Source organism: Lepidochelys kempii, chromosome 8 (assembly GCF_965140285.1).
Source record: "Lepidochelys kempii isolate rLepKem1 chromosome 8, rLepKem1.hap1, whole genome shotgun sequence".
NCBI lineage: Eukaryota > Metazoa > Chordata > Testudines > Cheloniidae > Lepidochelys > Lepidochelys kempii.
Window position 1 is genome coordinate 12,389,930 of NC_136387.1, and position 27,379 is coordinate 12,417,308.

Here is a 27,379-nt window from a genome sequence, read left to right on the forward strand (position 1 = left end):
AACCATCACACGCACCTTGCTTTTCCTAAATTGTCACCATATTTTGTACACGTTTGGTTGAGTGGAATAAATATATTGGCCTGTAACACATTCTGTTACAAACAAATACAAAACTTACATACAGGTTACTTAACCCCAAGTTAGACTTCTCAGACATCAAAAAGGTATCTTTGATTATATGTAAATTGATAATATTACCAAGGTATTCCCAATTAGATGATAGCAGAAACTACGCTGCTGGCCTTCTGTTTAGCCTCCCATTTATTCCATTATTTAAAACTTCACTGGTTACCTCTGGTACAGAGAGTTCAAAATGAAAGGTTCTGCAGTCAAGATTTTTTTTTTCCTCCTGTGCCTTATTTAAATGACTTCATTTCTACTTCTACACCTGCCCAGAATCCATTCTGTTTTTGACTTTTGTTTCTTGCCAGTTGTAACTCTTGGATTCTAATACACCTATCCAAGTGCCTTGAAAATACCAGGCCTTTGCCCACGTTCCCACAAGGTGGATCACAATCCACTCTGGAGATGCACACTGCAGACTCATTTTATCAGATGGCTTAAACACAGTTTTGTATTTATTGTGTTTATATTGCTGTAGATAGCATCATGAAAAGCACTTTAGTTACATATTCTAGCAGGAGAATGCCTAGTCATTAGCCTTAGAACTGAAGATCCTATGTACTTCAAAGCACTGATCTTTGTCTAACGGATATGATGGAGTTAGACATGACTAGCTCAAAATATGATACATATGTTGAGGTGAGTGGAGAAATAATTTCAGCTGGTTAGATAATTAACCAGATCTATATACTGGAAAAAGGATTACACTCAAGGAATCTTGTTTTATAAGAGGAGATGAGGTCATTGATGGGAGTTATCCAACTAATCTCATCAAGCCTATTTTCAGGTCTCTGACAGACCAAGGGTAAAAGGAGGATTATCGTCTACCAAAAGTGTTCTAAAAAACAGGGTTTAGAAGATGACTTATTAATTGATATTATCTTATATAAACTACAATATCCTTTCATACAAACTTCTAAGCCATTACAATGTTCCCAGAGGAATTTTTCTAGCGAGAATATATGAACCTTCCTTCTCACTTGAGAGGGAGAGAGGTAACTGACTGACAGCAATAAAAGCTGCTATGGCAGGGGTGGACAAACTTTTTGGCCCGAGGGCCACATCGAGGTTGCAAAATGGTATGGAAGGCCAGGCAGGGAAGGTTGTGCTTCCCCAAACAGCCTGGCCCCCCACCCCCTATCCGCCTGCTCCCACTTCCTAGCCCCTGACTGCCCCACTCAGAACCCCCGACCCATCCAACCCCCCCCCTGCCCCCCGCCAGCTCCTTGTCCCCTGACCGCCCCCTCCCAGGACCTGCCCCCCTAACCCCCCCCCCCGGACAGCACACCCAATCCAATCCCCCCTGCTCCGTGTCCCCTGACTCTCCCCGACCCCTATCCACACTGCCTGACAGTCCCCCTGGGATCCCTGACCCATCCATCCCTCCCCTGCTCCTTGTCCCCTAACAGCCCCCTTCCAGGACCCCCATCCTTAACTGTTCCCCCAGGATCCCCCCCCTCCAACTCCCGATGCTCTCTGTCTCCTGGCCCCTAAAACCTCTGCCCCATCCAACTGCCTCCTGCCCCCCCGGGACCTCCTGCCCTCCCCCCACTTCCTTACCATGCCATTGAGAGTGGCAGGACAGGCTTGTTGGAAAGCCTGGGAGGTGGGTGGGCGTAAGCCGCGCAGCCTCCGCAGCAATGTGGCTGCAGGAGAGGGGGGACAGCGGGGGAGGGGCCGGGGGCGAGCCTCCCCAGCTAGGAACTCACGGGCCGAGCAGGACGATCCCGTGGGCCAGATGTGCCCCGCAGGCAGTAGTTTGCCCACCCCGTGCTATGGACTTGCATTTTACTCTCCTCTGATCAACTGAACACCAGCAATTTTGCTGATGTAAATATAAACTATAAAGAGATTATGAGAAACGGTTTAAGACAAGAATGAATCTATATGGCTAATACCTGGAATGTGTCAAGAGCAGTGTTTGCACTCTGGTCTGTACTTTACTTTTTTTTTAATTAAAAAAATTAAGCCACTTTTCATCTTTCATTATTTTAATAAAAATGAAACTGCTTTCCAAACAATTACTGGAATGTAAGAATTTTATATGCTGATTTTTAGACCCTAAGGATTTTTTTTAAAATCTGAGGAATAGTTCTTATTTCCATTTCTTTTGATAAATTATAGAGAATGGGAAACCTTACTCTGGATTACAGTTGAGCTTCTGGATTTCTTCATGCAAGTTTGGGACAGGAGCCTGCAAAGGTGTTGTAGGAAGAATATTTCTTTCTTGAAGAAGGTTGATAGATCTTAATCCTTCTGGTTGCAGACTCAGGCCACCCATAGACCCAGTTATGTGATTAGTGCCCAAGGCAGGCTAAGTTAAAAAAAAAAAATTAAGACTTTAACTGAATTTATCTGGATGATGCATCAATTTAAAAAACAAGCAGATTATTTCCCTTTCAGAATTTTCTAGTTCAAGTATTATTTGGTGTTCTGTTGCAATATATTGGGGCACTAGTTACAAAACAAACTTAATCTTGTCAACTATCAAGAAACAAGCAGCTTATATATTATGATAGATATGATAGACAAAGATATGTACCACCATGCACTTGTTCTAAGACTTCTTAGTTTATTGAATTCTTTTGGCAATCAACAGGACACTTGTGTATGCTATTATCCAGGCACACAAATAATAATATTTTATCTGCACATGTATGCATCTGCTGCATAAATCTGATTTCAAAGGGAGTTTGATGCCTAAATACCTTTGAGGATCTGGACCAATGGGGACAAATCTGTGTACTGCATTCTAAAATAGGTAAAGTGAGCCAAGCAGAATTTCTGCCCCAAAATATTTACAGTCTAAAAGCTCATGATGTATGTAAACTACAGGACAAACAGTGGCATGTGATGGTCATAACTAGAACACTAAAACATGTATAGTTAGTTTTTGCGAGGAGGAAAAAGCTTTGCATGCTAACTGGGAGTCTGATCATCAGGGAGATCAAGGATGACAAAGCAAAGAATGGGCAGAAAACAAAAGCTTGGCTGGAGCAAGAGGCAGAAGTGGAGTTACGTTCTTCTTTGAAAGTCTGGAGAAGAAACTTGAAATATGTAGAGCACTGGGCACCAATTTTGATAATCAATACATACAGGGATTCAGTGGGGTGGGAATTAAAAAACATGGTCCAAGTGGCTGGAAAAAGTTATTTTGGCAGCAGTACAGATGAATTTGGGGAGACAATCTTGTAAGGAGAACTGGGACACATTAGCAGTAAGCTGATATTGTTTCAAAAGATGTAGAAAAAAGTTTCTCCCTGACCAGCCCTGGAAATCTAACCAACATACACAGATTTAGGCCCTGATCCTGCAAGCTGAACTGCACAGGCAGACCCTGGTGCTTATATGAACTCTAATGACGTTTACAAAGCTCTACATGAGCGCAGGGTTCTGCCTGCATGGATCTGTTTACAGGACTGAGGCTTTAATGAGATAGAAAACCAACAGGAAAGATTTACCTGAGGAAATGGTTGTGGTCCAGCTGGGTATTGCAGGGGTGAGGACTGGATTCCTGGTGCTCCAGGTGAAGATGCATTCTGGTAACCAGGTGGTAAGGTGGGATAAGAATACCCAACATTTCTACCCATTTTAAGATTCTGGGGAGCAGGAGACTGATACGTGGTTGCTAGAGCGGACAAAGAGGATTTACATATCCAAATGAGTTATCCAAGAAATGCAGTTAGGTTGATACACAAAAAAATAGCGCTTCCATTGATATCATGCTATTATGTTCACATTCTGGCCAGGCACTTACTGAAAGGTTTTGGCTGGATTCTTGTTTAAAAACACTTACACAGATAAGCATAATAAAATGTTATAACAAAGCTTCAAATACTACAATTTCCTTGAGATAAACTTACACTGAGCAAAGTATACATTTGTTAGAGTAACACCCCACCACCTCCCACCTGAAAAGACTTTAAAAATTAAGTTCCGCAAAATTAAAAGTGTTTAATAAGAATGTCCTACCCATGAAGCCTCCTCCTTCTATTGCATCATAACTATTTTGGACCAAAGACCCATCACTGGCAGCGGCTGTTGCATCACCTGCTAAGAACAACTCATTAAGAAATGAAGGCTTAAATTCAGAAATTGAGCTGCTTTTCCTCATCGGAAGTTTAATATCAGCAACTGATTTAATAGGATAGTGACAAGCTGAAGAACATTTCAGTGTAAAAATCTTAATGCTCGATTCTAAAACATGAAGCAAAAAAGGATCACCTAATGGAAAGAGACTCTGGGCAGCAGTCCCCGGCTGGCCGGAGCAACCATGGTCTGCGGCAGCGGTCCCCAGTTGGCCAGAGCAACTAAGGTCTGCGGCCCTGTCCCCGGCTGGAGCAACCATGAGCCCCGGGTGTCGCCCCCACCAGCATCCCCCCTCCATGCTCCTCCAAGATTTAATCACTGGTATTTTTAGTATAAGTCATGGACAGGTCACGGGCCATTATTTTTTGTTTACTGCCTGTAACCTGTCCATGACTTTTACTAACAATACCTGTGACTAAATCGTAGCCTTAGGTATAGTTACTTTTAAAAACTTTTCCTCTATATTCAATACCTGTTGTAAAACATACGTGTTAATAATCCCTTTTCAATTTATAAAAAAAGTGTTCCTACATTGTGGATGAAGCTTGAGGTTAGCATGATTTTGCGCTTACTTTGCTTGTGCACCAGTGATTAAATAGAGATCTAGGAATACAGCTTACTTGTGCTCCCCCTGCTGACTCTGCTTGCACAGAGCACATTAAATGTTATCAACCCTTCAAAAAAGTTATTTATCATTTGAATGAACTACTTCACCACAGATATAATTTTTATTTAGGCTAGATAACAGGCTTTGCAAAAAGTCCAACTTGATTTGCACGGTAGTAAGATGCCAAATTGCTCTCCTGGTTGCACATGTTGGGGAGTGATTTTCAAAAGTGCCTCAGGGATTCAGATGCTCAATTTCCTTATGTATTTTTGAAAATTCCACCCATAAATGATTACTTATATCTGCTAAAAGAATAAGAAACCAAACACTCTTCTCTTAAGAGCACACATCCTGCTCCAGGATTCTATCAATAGGTTTGATTCTATCAATAGCAGCTTCTGGAAGTCACACACCCAATCAAGAGTAAACTGTGGTAAAGAACCAAAAGAATTGTAAAGTGGCAAAAACAGGAAGGGAATTATTAATGAAGGGCTACTGGGAACCATCAATTAATACATAAAGGGGTTATTTGGGTTAGTAAAAGGAAAAACATACCCAGCATATCCAAAAGGTGACCCAAATTAGAGAAATTTGTTACCCAGAAGTAAATAAGCCACCTCATAGTCTGTTAAAAATTCTAACTTATCTAGAAAGAATATGTTCCATGGCTTTGTTTTAAATGTGGAAAAAATACCAGTTTGCTAATCAAATGCAAGTTTCAGTAAATTTCATATGCTCAAAAATAAAAAAAAAAGCGTCTTCGTTGTCCATGCAGGTTTCCTTTTAAAATGGGTCTCCATACTACAATTTCACCCAGCTACCCTAGGACAAAGCAGTTATCAATTTTACTGCATGGGGGAAACCAAGAACAGTTTTGGACTTGATATCCCACATTACTACATTTAAACAAAAAAAAAAAAAAAAGGCAGTGCCAATTACAATATGGCCCTGTCTAAGATGAACACTAACTGTGAAACACTACAAGGCGGTTTGGTACAGGGTGGATAAAAATCAATGATTTAAACTGGATTTTTTTGATAAAATACTTTGAGGAAAAAACCCATCTAGAGAGAGTTTTAATTAAGATACATTATACCTCAAAGATATCTCATCATGGAATAGGGATTATAAATTCTAATTTATAAAGCGACAAATCTGAGGAATTGTCACAGATTGAAGTGACACTAGAGGAGGTTTTGGAATTAAGAAACTTAACAGTAACAAGTCACCGGGACCAGATGGCATTCATCCAAGAGTTCTGAAAGAACTTAAATGTGAAATTGCAGAACTATTAACTATGGTTTGTAACCTGTCCTTTAAATCAGCTACTGTACCCAATGACTGGAAGATAGCTAATGTAACACCAATATTTAAGAAGGGCTCTAGAGGTGATCCTGGCAATTACAGACTGGTAAGTCTAACATCAGTACCGGGCAAATTAGTCGAAACAATAGTAAAGAATAAAATTGTCAGACACCTAGAAGAACATAAATTGTTGGGCAAAAGTCAACATGGTTTCTGTAAAGGGAGATCACGTCTTACTAATCTATTAGAGTTCTTTGAGGGGGTCAACAAACATGTGGACAAGGGGAACCAGTGGACATACTGTACTTAGATTTCCAGAAGGTCCCTCACCAAAGGCTCTTATGTAAATTAAGTTGTCATTGGATAAGAGGGAAGATCCTCTCATGGATTGAGAACTGGTTAAAAGACAGGGAATAAAGGATAGGAATAAATGGTAAATTTTCAGAAGGGAGAGGGGTAACTATTGGTGTTCCCCAAGGGTCAGTCCTAGGACGAATCCTATTCAACCTATTTATAAATGATCTGAAGGAAGGGGTAAACAGCGAGGTGGCAAAGTTTGCAGATGGTACTAAACTGCTCAAGATAGTTAAGACCAAAGCAGACTGTGAAGAACTTCAAAAAGATCTCACAAAACTAAGTGATTGGGCAACAAAATGGCAAATGAAATGTAATGTGGATAAATGTAAAGTAATGCACATTGGAAAAAATAACCCCAACTATACATATAATATGATGGGGGCTAATTTAGTTACAACTAATCAGGAAAGAGATCTTAGAGTCATTGTGGATAGTTCTCTGAAGATGTCCATGCAGTGTGCAGCAGCAGTCAAAAAAGCAAACAGGATGTTAAGAATCATTAAAAAAGGGACAGAGAATAAGATGGAGAATATCTTATTGCCCTTATATAAATCCATGGTATGCCCACATCTTGAATACTGCGTACAGATGTGGTCCCCTCATCTCAAAAAAGATATACTGGCATTAGAAAAGGTTCAGAAAAGGGCAACTAAAATGATTCGGGGTTTGGAATGTGTCCATATGAGAAGAGATTAAAGAGGCTAGGACTTTTCAGCTTGGAAAATAGGAGACTAAGGGGGGAAATGATAGAGGTATATAAAATCATGAGTGGTGTGGAGAAAGTGAATAAGGAAAAGTTGTTTACTTGTGCCCATAATATAAGAACTAGGGGCCACCACATGAAATTAATTGGTAGCAGATTTAAAACAAATAAAAGGAAGTTCTTCTTCACCCAGTGCACAGTCAACCTGTGGAACTCCTTGCCTGAGGAGGCTGTGAAGGCTAGGACGATAACAGAGTTAAAAAGAAAACTGGATAAATTCATGGAGGTTAAGTCCATTAATGGCTACTAGCCAGGATGGGTAAGGAATGGTGTCCCTAGCCTCTGTTTGTCAGAGGGTGGAGATGGATGGAAGGAGAGAGATCACTAGATCATTACCTGTTAGGTTCACTCCCTCTGGGGCACCTGGCATTAGCCACTGTCGGTAGACAGGATACTGGACTGGATGGACCTTTGGTCTGACCCAGTATGGCCATTCTTATGTTCTTAATTCTATAGTATGAGAATCTAAACATGTAATATTTAAGAAAAGTTTTGTAAATAAATTCCAGTAGTTCAGGATTAGGAACCCAATTTTATGGGATTCCAGGGGCTTCTGTATAGATTATTTAGGTTAATCTTTCTATCTACCCAATGGGACTCAGTGCTCAGTCTAGAAGATCCATCAGAGATGCTTAGTTTTGCAGTTCTCAAACTGTGGATTTGTCTCTCCAGAGATAACATGCTTAACAGCAAAAATGTTTTTAAATAAGTAAATATATAGAGGTGACAAATAACAGACTTCAAACCTATTGTCCCTCTCAAATTTGAGTACCCAGAGTCAATCCCTTACCTCTCTCTAAAAGTGCAAAATTTTAAAAAGTTCAATGAATAGAAGATTGTTGGGGACAGAACAGATCTGGACAAGGAGAAGAAGTCTGGAGATAAATGTGAGAAGGGAGGAACAGGCAGTAGAAACAAAAGTGAAACTGTTTGAGCAGCATATTCCAGAAGTCTTAAGTGTAGCCTATATTGATTTGAGATCTACCATACCATTCTGTCACAAGAAGGAAAAACCTATAATGGCAGCAGACCATAAGAGAGACCCAGTTTGGGAATATTTTAATGAAGTTCCTCTATCTGTGTGTAAGTCAGTCATGAGTGCACAATGCAAACAGGGCAACAAAGAAAAACTTGAATGTTTAACTAAATTCAAAAATTCATGCGCTTGTTTTGTTAAAATATTATGTTTGCTGTTGAACACAAAAATCCAGAATACACAAAGTTGTTGTTTTAGTTAAATAAAACAATTTAAATGTCTGTCTGGTGATGCTCTCCTCCTGATACAGCATGGCAAGAAAATCTCCCAAATATTAATGATTAACCTGTTGAACTGGAGATAGTTCACCTCCCAATGACTTCATAAATATCTGTTTCAATTACCTTTGGTAAATTAATTAACCAAACAATCATTCATTTTCTGATATAGCTGTAAAACTAATCTGGAAAGTTTTCAAAATAAATCACTTTAAAACTGTATAGTGTGTGCCTTCTAAAAATGAAACCGACATCTATCTCTGAGTTGTGAAGAATATATATTAAGGTTATAACCAAGAAGAACACACTTTTATGTAGAAATCCATGATTAAATCGAGCCTTCCTGACTAGTGATTTAAATCAAATCCACCCTGGTTTGGTACAAAGCAGTGATGGGTGCTTAAACACAATGGCATACTTGTGCAGCAGCCATAGGAGTAAATCTCAGGACTGCCATATTTTTTCTTTGATTATTGATAGTCCTGGACAGCTGGTACTGCATAGGGTATTAAAAGCAGGTGTCACTCTCCAACTACCTTAACATACTGTAAAGAAAGCACACAGTAAGTATGATTCAAAAGTTTCACTACAAAAGTTAAATATAATGTACAGCACTTAAATCTGACACAGCATTGCAGAGCTCACATTTTATAAAATTTCCCCACGGGACAACCCTGTACATAGCAGTCCCCGTTCCACTCCAGGAGTAACGATACCATGATTCAAATGATGCTAACTCCTATTTTGATCCTACTGTATAAAGGGAAGAACTCTATGCAGGAGTAACAGATTTTAACCCTCTGTAGTTGCTGCAGAATTGGTGATAAGAGATTTAAATTTCCCAAACAGTTTTGAAACAATGGGAAAAGAAAAATCCCTCCTAAGTACAAAAGTGAATATAAAAACCAAGGGCATAACATCACACATGTATCACTCACAAATATCTATTTTGAACACTCAGTTTTTTACTTGTCTTGTTTGCCTCTGTCAATGGGAAATAATATACTGTCTTTCTCCCATCAGTTTTATCTTGAAACTGTGAGGAAACTATGCTACACTGATGTCAAATTTTCAACTTACGTCAATGCAATACAATCAGTGCATTATTAGTACAGTTTTTTCAGAAAGACATTGCAACACAAATTCAACACACGTGAAATAAATTTGTTCTGAAAATATAGTATCAAACTAATATTTGTGAAACATTTCATTTCATATTTGAACTACCTCTAAGTTAAAAAAAAAAGTTTGAAGTTTAAGAAAAAAGATCCTCCAGCAGAGTCATTTGGGAAGTACTGGTGATGAAAACATTCAGATATCAAAAAAAATGGAAGAGTTCTGAAGCACAGTTACTTCCGTGAAATCATGGGAAAGTTTTCCAGCAGCCAAAAGTTTCTGTTCACTAAGTCATCTTGAGTGAGTTTAATTTCTGTATTTACAATTACCTATATTGATATGGAAAAACCAAATAAAGAGAACTGATCAATCCCTTACCTTCTTGGTTTGTAGCTGAATTTAGCAGAGGTTGGGGTAAAGAGCTGTTAGGCGGTCCTACTGGGGTTGCCGATGGCCTCACTAAAGGTAGACCTCCAGCTGGAGGAGGTCCTAGAGGAGGTCTAACAGGAGCTAACGGCCGATTCACTGGTGGAGGAACAGAGCCTGCAGAGATAATTCATTTTCAAGAGCTTTAAACCGACTGAAGAGTCACAGATGGTTACTTACACACAGGTCAATCTAAATATTGATCTTATTTATTCATTGGAAACATCAGCACAAGATACAGAAACCCCAAAAGAAGCACATGAAGTTTAACAGCTCTTTGCCAGTTTTTCTTCTCATCCTTACGTACTGGGACTTCTGCAGCTCCATGATCTATGTCACCACCTGTTTTGATGATTCATAACCATTACAGCAAGATTTTCAAAGCACATTAACCACGAGAGTTGCCTTTGAAAATGCCAGCCTAAGTCAATACTATGCATCTAATGATCGTATAAATTCATACTAAAAAAAACACCACAGATTTCCCTTGACAAGATGTTCATCTGCCACCTATATGATTTGATGCTAAGCAGTCATTGTTAGAAATACGTATTTTCTAGATTTTTTTTTAATTACTGGTCAACAAAGATTTTACACTGAGAATGCTGCAGCAATGAGACACAACCCAAGTATACTCACGCAATGCAAGGGATTTTTGTTTTGAAACTAAATACTCTAGGTCAAGGATACTACACAAAGGTTTATTAGCATCTATATATTGAAAAGCTCACATGAAGTGTTTTATCTTCCTAGGTTAGAGAAATGTACAGAAGTTCTAAGATCACACCGTTTTTCTGTAACTTCATCCCTCCCTTAGCCAATGGAAGATTTTCCCCTTCCTGGACATCCATGGATAATTTAAAGACAATTACTTATTTGATTGCCATCCTGACTTTACTTTTTTACTTTACACTTAAGAGTCATCCTAGGAGCACACCTTTTTCCATTTCAGAGGTGGTAGGTCTACCCTTCTCTAAAAGCATCAGGCGCACTATCAGTCATTAACTAAATTTGGAATAGTTAATACCTTCTCCAAGGATCAAGCACCAACTTTTGTCAGTACATCAGATCTTCACCAGGATGGGCAGCATGTGGCCACACATTAAAATACATTAAAAGTACTTCTATAGTATACTGATTATTTAGTAAGTTGTCAGACCAGACTACACAAATTTAACTGATTGTTTAAAAAATTATCTGCTTGATTACTTATGAAACAACATTCAATACTCCAGGTGTATCTGCCGTGGTGACATCAAAGAAAAGTAGATCTTTATCATGATTATTTCCATTTTGTTCCTTTACCTGAGACTTTGCCAACAGAGATATTTTAGGGCAAGGTACATTACCAACACTAGCAGAGACCTTTGCTCCCACTAAATACAAGAAGCATCTGGCCACCACACTAAGTTATACCATCTAAATTTTAAATACAATACATGTCACTAATTCTACAAATAATTACAACTGATTTAATTCAGGAAGAATTTTTATTGCATCATGGCTATGACAGTCCGGCTATTACAGTCCTTCATTTTTATTCTGTAGACCACTCTGAAAAACCAGTCTCACAAGGTCTGCCTTTTCTTCAAGCAATCTACTCCTTGATACTTAATTTCCCTCCACCTATGGACTACAAGGGGTATCTCCATGAACATTAATGGCTCACAGATCACAATTTGAAAGCCACTATGCAATTAGTTTCCTTTTAATGTGCACAGTTAACAATGACATATCAGTCAACATGGGTTTAAAAGTCATCCACAAGGGAAATATTTGCTTTAGCATTCCAGTTGCTTTGATTTGCAATAAACTTTATACAAGGACAGCACATGACTCCCATTAACAGGAATGTGTGCTCAGTAGGAGAATACTTAGAAAAGGAACTGCTGTATGTGAATTGGATAGTAGAAACCGGATGATAAAACTGTAGTGAACTGAAACTGTACAAGTGGTTTGCATCTGTACTGTGTTTCCAAAATGGTTAAAATCAGCTGTGTTATGCAAATTGTCACCTGCATATCATAGGGCACACACAAAAAAGAGGTGATACATCGAATAATGTGCTGCTCTATCACTTTTATAGCCCGTTTCACACTTCTCAGAAACTTTCTAGAGACAAACAACTTGGGATGGAGTGAAAACTAGAAATTCAGAGTAAGGAAGCTTTCTATCAAGAAGTATACTAAGTTTTCCATTTAACAATATGCATATCACTATTCATGTTTCCTTACTTCCCATAAAATGTTGAGGCCTACTATTCCAGATACTTGACTTGCTTTAGTGAACGATGCTGAAGAAACTATTCGCAAAAAGAAAAGGAGTACTTGTGGCACCTTAGAGACTAACCAATTTATTTGAGCATAAGCTTTCGTGAGCTACAGTTCACAATAGCAGATTGCCAGCAGGAGAGTGGGGTGGGGAGAGGTATTTTTTCATGCTTTGTGCGTATAAAAGAATCTTCTACACTTTCCACAGTATGCGTCCGATGAAGTGAACTGTAGCTCACGAAAGCTTATGCTCAAATAAATTGGTTAGTCTCTAAGGTGCCACAAGTACTCCTTTTCTTTTTGCAAATACAGACTAACACAGCTGTTACTCTGAAACTATTGGTGGTTATTGTTTCTATTATGTAAAACATTACAGAACTGGCAAAAAGATGGACATAGAAGAATTGTGTGTATACATTTTATTTACTCCATGAAACTGAATACAGGATCACTCTCGTTACAGTGTGTATGGTAACACCCAGGGTTTCATGTTCTCTGTGTATATAAATCTCCCCACTGTATTTTCCACTGAATGCATCCGATGAAGTGAGCTGTAGCTCACGAAAGCTCATGCTCAAATAAATTGGTTAGTCTCTAAGGTGCCACAAGTACTCCTTTTCTTTTTGTGAATACAGACTAACATGGCTGTTACTCTGAAACCTGAAGAAACTATTATAGCTTGACAAATTCATGCATTTAAGAAAATGTGACCAAAAAATGTTAAACATTTACCACTAACAGAAGCCAGTGATAAGGCTGGATGGAGACTGGCTGGTGCATATTACCAGGGAAAAGAGAAACATTAGTGAGATTTATTTGCTAATGTATGTTTTGATATCGGTGCTGTGCTCAATGAAGTCTGTGTGCCTGGGCTGTGTTTTCCTGAACAAATCATCCCTGTCTAGAGTGAAGTAAGCAACTGAACTGTAGCATCACTGCTTTCTCCCAGCTTCTCCTTGCAAACACACATACATACCAGCCTTCTGTATTTCAGAATGAATGTTGTATGACTCAACAAACTATGCTCAAAGAGTTCAAGTTGCAACTTGGTTAGTCTCTAAGGTGCCACAAGTACTCCTTTTCTTTTTGCGAATACAGACTAACACGGCTGTTCCTCTGAAACTTCCTGAGGAAGGCCACGCTGAGAACTGCCAGCATTAAATGACTAACAGAAAACCTAAAAAACCTTCAACTTGCACACACTCACACCCCCACCACTGACAGAAAATCGCAAGAGTCCAAGATTTGATCCAAGTGTACAAATGTTCAGATAGGCATCATTCAGAAGAGCATGAAAGGGCATACAGGTACCATATATGCTCACCCAACCTCTGTACTGTGTATGTGTTTACACACACACACACAAATATAATATATTTTTGCCAACCCTCAGTTCTCTATATTTCTAGTCCTTCTCTTCCTTTTTTAAAAAGGCAGGTAGCTACCACAGAGAGGTACGAAGTAGTGCTAGGTTCAGAGCTGTGAGAAGGAACCCCTAGAAAGCATTAAGACATGTAAACATTTGACCTACATAAGCAGTATTAAACATAAATTTAAACATGACAATGAGTGAGAAAGGCCAACTCCCAGCAAATGCCTGTTGCAGCATTCTCCAAAACACAAAATTAAGAGTCTGCCCCCTACATGGAACTTTCTTTGAAGTGAATGGAAGTTCTCTAAGTAGCTCAAAACTGCATTTCATCAGAGCATCTAGTTCAACAATGCAGTTCCACAACCATTATGAGTCACTGCAGAATCAGATCTTTATTTTTAGCTACAACAGCTGAAGTGAGAATCAATTTTTTCAACCAGATGTAGAGTGGCATATGTTTGGACTGAATTATACAAGAGTCCTTATGTTTACCTTATCTCACTTACCTGGTTTCATGTAGCTGTTTTGAAGTGGAGGACCTCCAGGGGAAACAGTATACTGATAGCTTGTTGCAGGATTTGTGCTCCCTGATGATAATGGCTGGGTTGATACTGTTCCTGCTACATGAGCAAAATGGTTTGTTTGAGACCCAGTTGGCTGACTCATAGGAGTCTGACTATACTGCCAGTTTGAAAGTGCTGGGGGATGAGCTCCAGGAATGAAGCTATTAGAAGATGATGGTATAGCAGCAGAGTTTTGTGACGGAGGGAGCATTTGGGGAACAGAACTTGTATGTTGCAAAGGTGCCATAGAAGTAGGTCCCACAGGTGGTCTACTAAGAGTCTGCCCAGATCCCTGATTACTTAATGGAGAAACATTCTGAGAACCAAAGTTATATTGTCCAGAAGATGGATGCAGAGGAACCTTTGTTGGTATCTGATGCGAGTATAATCCTGGAACTGCAGAGCTGAATCCTTGGCCATCTAACATTTGTGATGAATGCATCAGTGAGTTTTCCACAGGACCTGCAAGAAAAAAAGCCTTCAAAGAGTCAGTGTTGCATACTGTGCACCCAAGAAGAAATTTCCAGCTTCCCAACAATATATCACTTATTTATAGCCCCTGGGAATTTACCACTAGTCCCTTAGTAATGAAGTGCTTTTAGTAACAAGCCAGGTATAAGGAGAGCAGTATAAGACACATGAACTTCATAATTAAGTGCTCTTAATACACTAATCCTTTAATTATTTTTATGACAACCTAGTAGAATCCTCAAAAAGAAAAGGAGTACTTGTGGCACCTCCTCAAAAAGAAAAGGAGTACTTGTGGCACCTTAGAGACTAACAAATTTGTTAGTATTTCCAAATTTGTTAGTCTCTAAGGTGCCACAAGTACTCCTTTTCTTTTTGCGAATACAGACTAACACAGCTGCTACTCTGAAACCTAGTAGAATCCTGATATTCTCTAAAAGTTTCAGGTTTGAACAAGGGCCATTATCCCTGGATGATGTTTGCATGTGAACATACGGAAGCCAGACGTCCAATAAAAGCGAATCAAACATAACTGCGATGCTCTTGCATGCAACTGCCTGGTGAACCAGAATGAGGCAATTAAATGTAGATGGCAGATAGGGAAAAAAATATGCTTGGAGTTTGAAACAATTTAGTAATATTCCTTTTAATATGTGGCAAAGAGTCCTGTGGCACCTTATAGACTAACAGACGTATTGGAACATAAGCTTTCGTGGGCGAATACCCACTTCGTCGGATGCATCCCACGAAAGCTTATGCTCCCATACGTCTGTTAGTCTATAAGGTGCCACAGGACTCTTTGCCGCTTTTACAGATCCAGACTAACATGGCTACCCCTCTGATCCTTTTAACATGATGATTGACCCTACTGTTAAGTTAGTGGACATATCAGCATAGTTCTTAAGGTAATAAACCATGACTGCTATTTCCCACAAGCTTGACAATGAAAACTTCTAGTGGTCAGTTTTAGAAAAAAGGAAAAACTCATCCCCATATTACTCATTACTCAGTAGCACTTACTTTGGAAAATGCAAGTTCTGGAAGCCAGTTAATAAAAAAGTTATTTTCTATTGCCCATTTAAAGCCAAGTGACAATCAGCTAAGCCAAATGTGTCTGAGGGGAAAATCATATATTGTATCATATATTGGTATGATCATACTAACATGGCTGCATGCGTTTGCATTGATTCCCCAAGTAACTGTTGTGCACACATGAAGGCTGGTGAACAGAGTATACATGCTGAAGTTACCAAGAGTGAAAATGCTTTTTAAAAGCTGCTGTTTACACTTAATTAGCAGCTACATTTTTCTCAATACTTTTTAAAAAGCATCTCTGTCAGGATCATGGGACAGAGGTCAATTCTGCCACCAAATAATTCTCAGAAATTTTGCTCAGTGAAGTAAAAAAAAAGTAGCCTGTGCATTTAATCTGCTTTTTAGATTTTTGCTGGCTGGTATAGCTGAACTAAACTGAATTCATTTGGAGAAGATATTCAGAAGCAAGCAGTTTTTGAAACCATTAGCCATTTTGAGAATGATTTACATTCTTAGGACACCATTCGTTTTCCATATTTTAAAGATGACAACTAGATACAATAAGGGAAAATAGTACTACATTATTTATATTCACAATGTTGGGACTACAGCTGGTGGAGAATTTTTTAACAAAATAGGTTTTTATTGGAAAATACTATTTTGTCAAAAGCAAAATGTTTCACAGAAACCAAATCTTCCACAAAAAACACAGGCAAGTTCACACCGTAAACCCTCCTTGTTTCCTGCCAGCTTGCCTGGCGCGCTGCTGAGGAGCCTTGGGCATCCAGGATTCACTGTTCCAGGACAGCCCCACCATCAGACTGTCCCAGAACTAAGGACCTCAAGGTTTGCAGGCTCCCTGACATGGAATGATGAACCTGGAAGCTCAAGTAGCCTTGGGACTCAATCCAGGGCTTTCTAGGATCCCCAAGCTGCAAGTGGCAGACAGCTGATAAATGTTTGATTTTTGTGAAATTAAATCTTTCAGAATTTGCTTTCCACAGGAAATTTCAAGTTTTCATTCCGAATCAAAATAAATTTTTTTCAAGATCTTAGAATTGATGACCACAGTTCTAAGTTATACACATCGTATGTTATCCACTGGACACACATTCCCACCCTGAAGGGAGGCGGTATATATCTCTAAGTGAAACGTTTTTGGGTGATCTAAATATGCTGCCTATTGTATCTCAGTTGACATTACAACTATTTTTCTGTCACAACTTCTCTCTTGAACTGTTTTTGGCTATTCGTAGTGAAGCTGTGTCTTTCTGAATGACTTCCCATTCCATCACCTCAAGTTTTTAAAAATGTTATGCGATTTTTGCATGCCCATTTAAGTGATTATAAAAGAGGTCTTTGCTTTAAATGCTTAGGTTTTTAAGCAAGCATTCCTTGATGTGCATACACAGTAGCAACCTTAAAGTTAACACAGTATTTTAACTGTTCTACTGTATTAAAAATAAGGAAACAGTCATGTTGGTTATCTCTGAAGTTTGCAAAAAAGATGTTTCAAGCGGTTTAGGTCAAATTGCATTAACTGAAATCTCACTGTTTCAGTCTTCAAGACAGATCTTAAGAAGGGAATATATCGATTATTTCGCTCAATGCGTCCTCACTTCTGTCTCTGAAGGAGAACCTCTAATTTCTTTCCCTTCATTCTACACAGGTAACTAAAATATCCTCAGTTCTCCCATGACTTCAGTGATAAGATCAACATTTACAATACATAATATATATAAAACAGATGCATGAGAATCATTCCTGGATCACTGAACACCTGCTTTTCAAACAAAAATACAGTATTCAGATTCCCTGACAAGAATCGGCTGTCACCAAATCTTCTTAACTCTGTTGATACTACAGTAGCCAGAAACAGGACAGTGAACTCTTTTTGTTTAATGTACTACTGTATTTTAAGAGAAAATTATAATTAGGATAACAGCTTGAAAAAAATAAATAAAAAATAAATCTGTTGAGAAGTTTGTCAATGGATGGGGGGGGGGGCGGAGAGGAGATGAAGATGAAGATGAGGTTAAAAATCCATGAAAAGGAAATTATAGTGTCAGAAGAATACAACTCAATATTACTTTTGCCAGTCCAATTCGCAATACAATCCTCAAGATGATATTTTTCACTGTCATCTACAAACAAATGTAAAGACATTTTATCTCTGGAGACTGTTTTAACAATACTTCTGCACTGAAAAAAAGTAAATGCCAGTGTGCTATTTTAAATTAACCAATCAAAGTAGAGTTGCTTACAAAGAGATACGTGTTTAATATACATAGTTGGATTGTGCTTCGTACATTCTTGTTTTGTCATTGAACTGACTGGCTCCAAAGATATTGACATATTGTAAATATAGCAAATGTAAGGTTTTATGAACAATATTAAAAATTTAAATATTTGTATAGTAACTTTACTTGCAAGCACAAAAGAGATTCTCTCATTTGTAAATAATCATTGGGCCAGGGAACGAGTGACTCTACCAACATGGAATTAGGGCACTCACCTGGGAGATGAGAGACCCAAATTGCAGTCCCTGATCCAATCACTATTTATAAAAGTGGAACAGCACCAAGGGAAAAGACTGAGAAAGCACTTCACACCAGAATATCCCCGTGGCTAGGGTACTGTTCTTCAATGTACTGTTCTGCAATGTAGTAGACTCCGGTTCAAAACCCTTCTCCATAGCAGGCAGACAGAGGGGGGAACTGAACCCAGGTCTCCCACATACCAGCTGAGTACCCAGACCACTGGGCTAAAGCCTATAAGGGAGACAAATTCACCACCTCCTCCAGTCATTTTGTGACTTTACTCCTCCTTTCTTTAGCTTTCATCAAAATGCCTGAAAGTTAAACAAAAAATTTCAGGTCAAAATACTTAGTTTTGACTTTTTCAGTTTGCTCAAAACTATTTGCTGAACTCGACACAAATTCATGAATACTGAAACTGCATTTTTGGTCAAATATGCTATTTGTCTGAAAAAGTTCACCCACATCCAGTGTAAACCAATACAGTAAACTCTGCCCATGTGTGTAGAAAATCTGAAATAAGAGCTTTAAGGGATATGAACTACCCCCATTCATCATGATCAGAGCCCTACAGACTCCATTCTATAGCTGTGGAACATGGCCTGTTTACAAGATGCCTCAGAATTTGCCATTTTGCTGCAGCCAGATACTTATTTTAGTTTTCATCTCTTTGCCCTGGCGGGATCTGCCTTTTCCTCTCCACCTTTCTTCACCAGAAAAACCTAATTGGATTACACTGCTTATGTTCTGCTTATTTCCATGGGAGTCCAGCTTGCAACCAGAAGCACAGACTGATGAGCTACAATGCCTGAAGAGCACCACAGTCAAGGAAAAGAGAGCTGGGGAGATAAGCCATTAACACTGGCTAAAAACTTCTCCCTTCCTTGGTGTCGGTGGCTCATCTCCCCAGTGTCACAGAAAACAAGGCCCAGGGAGTAGAGGCAGGCACCTAGAGAAAACAGCATAAAATTCATCCAAAAGAGTAATTATTGTTGAAAATTAGCAAATGTTATGTCAATTAGTATTCTCTATTATGAAACATAACCTACAAAAAGTACACACATCTAACAAAGGATGGGAATAAAGGGTATTTCATAGCAGGAAAATAAATTAGTGTTGCCAAGGCATTTAAGGTGATGCAGGTTGTTCCAGTGGTTAGGGTGCTAGTCTGGAACTTGAGGGACTCAAATTCAATTCCCAGACTTCCTGTGTGACTTTGTGCAAGTGACTTACTCTGTGCCTCAGTTTCCCATCTGTAAAAACAGGAACAACAGTACTTCCACTTAGCTACTATAGTAATGAAAGTCAAATATCTAAAATGGACATAGGGATTGGTGCAGCTGAATTTCACCACCTCACCACAGAGCTCCTGCAGCCCTGATCAAAACTTAAAAGTTTCTGAAACATCATGACATTATAGCATGAGATCATATGATTCTAGCAGAAGATATTTAAAGAAATCAAACACATGTATTTACATTACAAATACTCAAGTTAGTCTGTTTATTTAAAATGCAGGACTATTAATATGCTTATCACCAAAAGCAGATGAGTTTTCATCTTTTATGAGCCTACTTCATTTTACTGTCAACAAATGCTCAGTGCTACAGCTGTTGAAGTATTGGAGGGGATGATTACTGAAGCAACCCAATATACAACACTCAGCAACTTAGACAGATGAACAACACAGTGCTGCTAGTAACAATTTAAGGTTGTATATGAACATGTATGCTCAGGAGGTAACCTGCTAAATACGTGATGAGCAAAAAGTTGCAGTGAAAAGCTGGAATAGCCTATATGAACATAAACAAGGCTTACTTCCGACATACAACTACCACTGTAAATCTAGGAGCTACTCTGGCCATTATAAAAATTGTCACACAGCCACATGTTAAAAAAAGATATATTATTGCTCAGTCTGCACTTGATTTTTAATGCATCACAACATGCAAGGTCTTTGGGGGCAGGACTACTTCTCCATGCATGTTTTTAAGAGTGCTGAGAACACTGTCAGTGCTTACACAACAATTTAACAGATTTCCTGCATTTAAAAGACTAGTGATCAAAGTGTTACATTTAACATGACATATCTGAAGATGACATCATCAACAAAAACAAAAAACTTGCATAATTCTCCTTTTCATTTCCTTTTCCCTATGCCAGACACTCCCAACTAGCCTGCCATGCATCCTCCTTCAACTCTCTCCTTAAAACATCTCTGATAACTTCAGCCCATTCCTACTCCAGACAATATTAACTAAATCAGTGGTTACAAAAAATTAAAACCAAAGAGCTCCCAGATAATACAATTTATTGAATGGGATAACACTGTTTTTGCATAAACTGCAAAGTAAAAATTACATTATGTGCTTTACTCTAAAGTTACAGGATTCTCCCACTTCAAGCGATAACCACAGTGCCCCATGTACACTACATTACAAAAGGTCACAGGCACTCAGATTATGAATGAGTTCTGAATTTAGAAAGTTGAATGCAATCTATAATTGGTCAGATATACTATAAAATAAATCTCTCTCTCACTCAAAAACTTTATTTTACAAATTAGGGCTTTTTTCCTAAAAAAGGAAAACAATGTGCATACTGTAGCAGTCTGAGGACCATATTCACGTTACTAAAACTTCTCTCTCATTATAATGTGAGCAGAGGATAACAACTTATTTACCAAATAATGGGCTAACACAGACTGATTTTCATATAAATACTATTCTATTACGGCAAATTCAAATCATTTGCTCATCATCTCATGTAGTACCCAATCTGTGCCATTTTACCTGATGTTTCCCGAGAACAAAGCCTCATGACCACCTACTGTATGTGCACTGGGGTTTGTGAGAGTAAGAACTCCATCCCCTGCATAGGGATCAGGTTATGTCCTTTCATGATACTAGTGTTAAAAATAATCCAGTCCCTTCTTAAAAGTCCAACAAATTTTCCTCTATAACTTTACTGATGGACATAAAGAAAAACGGTATGTGCAAAGCTGTTTGCGATCAGATACTGAAATCTTTAATGTAGCTACCAAACATCTTTTAACTCAAAATCTGGCCACTTTTTATGGCTTGTTGCTAAATCTTGTTAGAATAAAGCAAAATAGGTTAACAAACGTCCCGTGTGTATTCTAGTGATGAAACTAGTAGCCAATTTGAATGTGATTTGCTCAAAATTCCACAAGAAGGGAAGGTGCTTGGAAAATGTTTTCTCAGTAATGCCCATCCACACACATACAACCTCACAGACAGGAAGGTTCCTTCCCCATAGGTTTGTTTGTTGTTGTTTTTAACCGGTTTGCACTAGTCTCCCACAGAAAGCATGCATCCGATGAAGTGAGCTGTAGCTCACAAAAGCTTATGCTCAAATAAATTGGTTAGTCTCTAAGGTGCCACAAGTCCTCCTTTTCTTTTTGCGGATACAGACGAACACGGTAGCAGCTCTGAAACCACCGAAAGCTGTCACTGGGTGTATCTGCGGGGCACAGCTCGTGCCCTTCCCCACCCACCCAGTTTGGGAAGGGTGTTCCGATACTGCAGTGATGAGCACATCATAAAGGATCCAAAAGGATGACCCGCATCCTACGTGGCACGCACACGGCCACTCAGACCTGAAACTGAGCACAAGCGGACGTCCCACGAGCCCCGGCCCTCTGACTGCCCGCACAGGGGAGCTGAGCGCGCTCGGCCCCGCCACGGGACCAGTGTGGGGGAGCGCGGAGGCCTCAGGGGCAAACTTTATCCCGGGAAAACGCAGGCCTCGCCCACTGGAGACCCCTGTGGCCGACCATCCCCCCAGCACGGCTGCTCGACCCCTCCGTGGCCCGGTGAGAAGGCAGCTGGGGAGGATCAGTGACTGGCCCCGCCGGGCCTCAGGCGCCCACCCACCGCCCGGGGGCCTGCTCGCTGGGGCATCCCCGGACAAAGGGCCGGGCACGGAGGCTCCGCTAAGGACCGGGCTCCCCGCAAGGCGCCGCCAGCCCCGGCCCGGGTCTCCGGCCTGCCCTGGCCCGGGGAATTGCACGGTTTCTCCTCGCCCTCCCCCTGGGAGCGGCCGAGCTTCCCCTCAGCCTCGAGGCAGGGAGCGGCCGGACCCTCGGTCCCCGGCGGCTTGGCCTCACCGTTGCTGTAGCGTTCCTCTCCGGCCCCGTTCTGGCTGCTGTGTCCGGAGGCGGCGGGAGGTCTCCCGGGCTGGGCCATGGCGGGAGCGGACACAACTCTGCCTGTGTTCGCCCGGCCCCAGCGCCGAGCCTGGGGGCGGGGGGGGAAGGACGGAGGGAGGGAACCACCCACCGGAAGGGACCGACAGCTACACCGCGCAGGCGCACTCCGTACACGTGGCATTTCCGGGACCAAGCGTTCTGCAGCAGTGGGCGGGGCCAGAGCATCGACGGGGCGGAGTCTGGAGTTGTTGGGGTTTCAAAGCGGGAGTTCGGTCTGGCGGGACTTGGTCGTTCTTTAGACAGCTGTAGCGCGATTCCTGGATCCCAATAAGGCATGGAGTAGTCCAGCCTGGTATTAGAGTTTGGGTTTATTTTGTCTCCCACTGAGTAGTTAATTGTAGCTTTTCATTTCTAAACCAATATATTTCATGTCATAATAACAATAGCTTACATGAATATAATGACAGGTTTCAGAGTGGTTAGTCTGTATCAGCAAAAATAACGAGGACTCATTATTTTTATTAATATAATGATATCTGTCCACCCCTGTTTGAGCACCAACACAGTATCATTTTTTCTGGGAAAATCCCCAAACACAGGAGCCAGGCAAACGACCTACTGCACAATAATTTAGGCGAGAAAAAGAGGGCATCCATCCAGCTGAAATGGGGCTGGGAATGGAGGGAAAGAGGAAGGAATATTAGGGATGCAGAATGTAATGACTCTAACGTGACAGCAGAATTCCCTTGGGCGTGATCCTGTTCAGGTTGAAGTCAGTGGCAAAACTCCCAGTGACATCAAAAGGAACTTCTTCTCTTTTGGAAAGTGGCCCAGGGTTTATAAGAATCACAAGACCACTTCTGCTTTACATGCAAAAAGATTCCACTTAAATTCCCACAACATAAATGTCATAAATTTTGGTGCAGCAATCAGGGGTGCTGGAACAGTTTTTATAGTCGGGATGCTGAGAGCCATTGAACCAATCATAGAATCATAGAATCTCAGGGTTGGAAGGGACCTCAGGAGGTCATCTAGCCCAACCCCCTGCTCAAAGCAGGACCAATCTCTAATTTTTGCCCCAGATCCCTAAATGGCCCCCTCAAGGATTGAACTCACAACCCTGGGTTTAGCAGGCCAATGCTCAAACCACTGAGCTATCCCTTGTAAACCCTTGTATATAATGGAAACCCCTTCAAGCCAGGGGGCGCTGCAGCACCCCCTGCACCTCTAGTTCCAACACCTATGGCAGCAATTCTAACTCAGAAGGAAGAGCACCACCACCTACCTATTAGAATCCTGGGTGGGGGGAGAGAGCAAGATTATTGAGAAAGCAGAGTCCCGATCCTGCAAGGAGCAACATGCAAGTGGATCTCAAGAGGTCTCCAAACAGGAGCAGGGGTCCAACTGCATGGAGTTCCTTGCCGGATTGGGGTTTAGGGCATGGGCATAACATCCTGACATAAAAGTAAACAATTTAGAATTTTAGCCTGGAGGGGAACAATCTCTGAAATGTCATTAACCCAGTGGGAATAAGCAACAGGAGCAGAGGACTTTAGAAACACTAAATACTAGCTTTTCAGCCAAATGTTCTTCCTACTAATAATACAAATAGTGAAAAAAGGAAATATGAAATAATACTGACAGTATTGTTATAAAGAGAATATTTTTAAAAAATTCCTTAAAAGATTAGCAACTCTTTAAAGCACCTGTGAAAGGATGAAATGATGATTGTAGAAATCCAGCATACCAGTTTAGGTCCTGATCGTGCAAGCATTTACACACATGCTTAACTTTCATTTCCATTTACTCTGGACCTTGGTGCCTCATCTTTCACTCCTTTCAGACCAATGCATCATCTGGGTTGGGAATATACAAAAAATGCAAAATCTATCTTTCTTAGGGTGATTTCAGTCACTGTAGTACCTAAGCACTTCCCAGCACTGTGTTTTCCATCACTTTTGTGCATAGCATGAGGTTGTGCTATATTTAAATATAAATATATTTAAAATACAAACTTAAGATAACTGTTTGTGCTTTATTTTACCTCCAACAGTGTTAATGTCTTATGCTAAACAATCTGTTCCACCTTGCATTTAGCTGTGACACTTGGAGTACCTTTCACAGACCTGAAGAAGAATTCTGTGTGGTTTGAAAGCTTGCCCTGGTCTACACTAGGACTTTAGGTCGAATTTAGCAGCATTAAATCGATGTAAACCTGCACCCGTCCACACGATGAAGCCCTTTATTTCGACTTAAAGGGCTCTTAAAATCGATTTCCTTACTCCACCCCGACAAGTGGATTAGCGCTTAAATCGGCCTTGCCGGCTTGAATTTGGAGTACTGTGGACACAATTCGACGGTATTGGCCTCCGGGAGCTATCCCAGAGTGCTCCATTGTGACCGCTCTGGACAGCACTCTCAACTCAGATGCACTGGCCAGGTAGACAGGAAAAGAACCACGAACTTTTGAATCTCATTTCCTGTTTGGCCAGCGTGGCAAGCTGCAGGTGACCATGCAGAGCTCATCAACAGAGGTGACCATGATGGAGTCCCAGAATCGCAAAAGAGCTCCAGCATGGACTGAACGGGAGGTACGGGATCTGATCGCTGTTTGGGGAGAGGAATCCATGCTATCAGAACTCCGTTCCAGTTTTCGAAATGCCAAAACCTTTGTCAAAATCTCCCAGGGCATGAAGGACAGAGGCCATAACAGGGACCCGAAGCAGTGCCGCGTGAAACTGAAGGAGCTGAGGCAAGCCTACCAGAAAACCAGAGAGGCAAACGGCCGCTCCGGGTCAGAGCCCCAAACATGCCGCTTCTATGATGAGCTGCATGCCATTTTAGGGGGTTCAGCCACCACTACCCCAGCCGTGTTGTTTGACTCCTTCAATGGAGATGAAGGCAATACGGAAGCAGGTTTTGGGGACGAAGAAGATGATGATGATGATGAGGTTGTAGATAGCTCACAGCAAGCAAGCGGAGAAACCGGTTTTCCCGACAGCCAGGAACTGTTTCTCACCCTGGACCTGGAGCCAATACCCCCCGAACCCACCCAAGGCTGCCTCCTGGACCCAGCAGGCAGAGAAGGGACCTCTGGTGAGTGTACCTTTTAAAATACTATTCATGGTTTAAAAGCAAGCATGTGAAAGGATTACTTTGCCCTGGCATTCGCGGTTCTCCTAGATGTACTCCCAAAGCCTTTGCAAAAGGTTTCTGGGGAGGGCAGCCTTATTGCGTCCTTCATGGTAGGACACTTTACCACTCCAGGCCAGTAACACGTACTCGGGAATCATTGTAGAACAAAGCATTGCAGTGTATGTTTGCTGGCATTCAAACAACATCCGTTCTTTATCTCTCTGTGTTATCCTCAGGAGAGTGAGATATAATTCATGGTCACCTGGTTGAAATAGAGTGCTTTTCTTCAGAGGACACTCAGAGGAGCCCGTTCCTGCTGGGCTGTTTGCCTGTGGCTAAACAGAAATGTTCCCCGCTGTTAGCCACAGGGAGGGGGGAAGGTTGAGGGGGTAGCCACGCGGTGGGGGGAAGCAAAATGCGACCTTGTAACGAAAGCACATGTGCTATGTATGTAATGTTAACAGCAAGGTTTACCCTGAAAGAGTGTAGCGACTGTTTTACAAAATGTGTCTTTTTAAATACCGCTGTCCCTTTTTTTTTCTCCACCAGCTGCATGTGTTTCAATGGTCACAGGATCTTCTCCTTCCCAGAGGCTAGTGAAGCTTAGAAAGAAAAAAAAACACACTCGCGATGACATGTTCTCCGAGCTCATGCTGTCCTTCCACACTGACAGAGCACAGACGAATGCGTGGAGGCAAATAATGTCAGAGTGCAGGAAAGCACAAAATGACCAGGAGGAGAGGTGGCGGGCTGAAGAGAGTAAGTGGCGGGCTGAAGACAGGGCTGAAGCTCAAATGTGGCGGCAGTGTGATGAGAGGAGGCAGGATTCAATGCTGAGGCTGCTGGAGGACCAAACCAGTATGCTCCAGTGTATGGTTGAGCTGCAGCAAAGGCAGCTGGAGCACAGACTGCCACTACAGCCCCTGTGTAACCAACCGCCCTCCTCCCCAAGTTCCATAGCCTCCACACCCAGACGCCCAAGAATGCGGTGGGGGGGCCTCCGGCCAACCAGCCACTCCACCACAGAGGATTGCCCAAAAAAAAGAAGGCTGTCATTCAATAAATTTTAAAGTTGTAAACTTTTAAAGTGCTGTGCTTAAAGTGCTGTGTGGCATTTTCCTTCCCTCCTCCACCACCCCTCCTGGGCTACCTTGGTAGTCATCTCCCTATTTGTGTGATGAATGAATAAAGAATGCATGAATGTGAAGCAACAATGACTTTATTGCCTCTGCAAGCGGTGATTGAAGGGAGGAGGGGCGGGTGGTTAGCTTACAGGGAAGTAGAGTGAACCAAGGGGCGGGGGGTTTCATCAAGGAGAAACAAACAGAACTTTCACACCGTAGCCTGGCCAGTCATGAAACTGGTTTTCAAAGCTTCTCTGATGCGTACCGCGCCCTCCTGTGCTCTTCTAACCGCCTTGGTGTCTCGCTGCGCATAACCAGCAGCCAGGCGATTTGCCTCAACCTCCCACCCTGCAATAAACGTCTCCCCCTTACTCTCACAGATATTGTGGAGCACACAGCAAGCAGTAATAACAGTGGGAATATTGGTTTCGCTGAGGTCTAAGCGAGTCAGTAAACTGCGCCAGCTCACCTTTAAACATCTAAATGCACATTCTACCACCATTCTGCACTTGCTCAGCCTGTAGTTGAACAGCTCCTGACTACTGTCCAGGCTGCCTGTGTACGGCTTCATGAGCCATGGCATTAAGGGGTAGGCTGGGTCCCCAAGGATACATATAGGCATTTCAACATCCCCAACAGTTATTTTCTGGTCTGGGAATAAAGT

General features: G+C 41.2%; 2 protein-coding genes across 7 annotated transcripts in view; one reads left to right on the forward strand and one right to left on the reverse strand.

Annotated features, from left to right (window-relative positions):
* Positions 1-22,570, reverse strand: part of SEC24A (SEC24 homolog A, COPII component) — a 51,885-nt gene extending 29,315 nt beyond the window's left edge. For 3 of the 6 annotated variants that reach the window (XM_073355542.2, XM_073355537.2, XM_073355543.2), the window contains exons 1-6: positions 22,415-22,570; positions 14,189-14,707; positions 9,993-10,157; positions 4,096-4,176; positions 3,585-3,751; positions 2,265-2,437 (exon numbers count right to left, since the gene is read on the reverse strand). In XM_073355542.2, coding sequence (XP_073211643.1) covers positions 2,265-2,437; positions 3,585-3,751; positions 4,096-4,176; positions 9,993-10,157; positions 14,189-14,707; positions 22,415-22,493 — 1,184 coding nt within the window. In that variant the 5' untranslated portion in view covers positions 22,494-22,570. Of the gene's footprint in view, positions 1-2,264; positions 2,438-3,584; positions 3,752-4,095; positions 4,177-9,992; positions 10,158-14,188; positions 14,708-18,263; positions 18,365-22,414 lie in introns of those variants that run through there. The other 3 variants (XM_073355538.2, XM_073355540.2, XM_073355539.2) reach the window with 3 other exon arrangements.
* A 2,251-nt stretch (positions 22,571-24,821) lies between these two features.
* LOC144930811 (uncharacterized) lies at positions 24,822-26,781 on the forward strand. Its single transcript, XM_078854167.1, has 2 exons — positions 24,822-25,552; positions 26,141-26,781. The coding sequence occupies exons 1-2, from the start codon at positions 24,970-24,972 to the stop codon at positions 26,659-26,661; spliced, it is 1,104 nt and encodes a 367-aa protein (XP_078710293.1). The 5' UTR covers positions 24,822-24,969; the 3' UTR covers positions 26,662-26,781.
* The last annotated feature ends 598 nt before the right edge of the window (positions 26,782-27,379 follow it).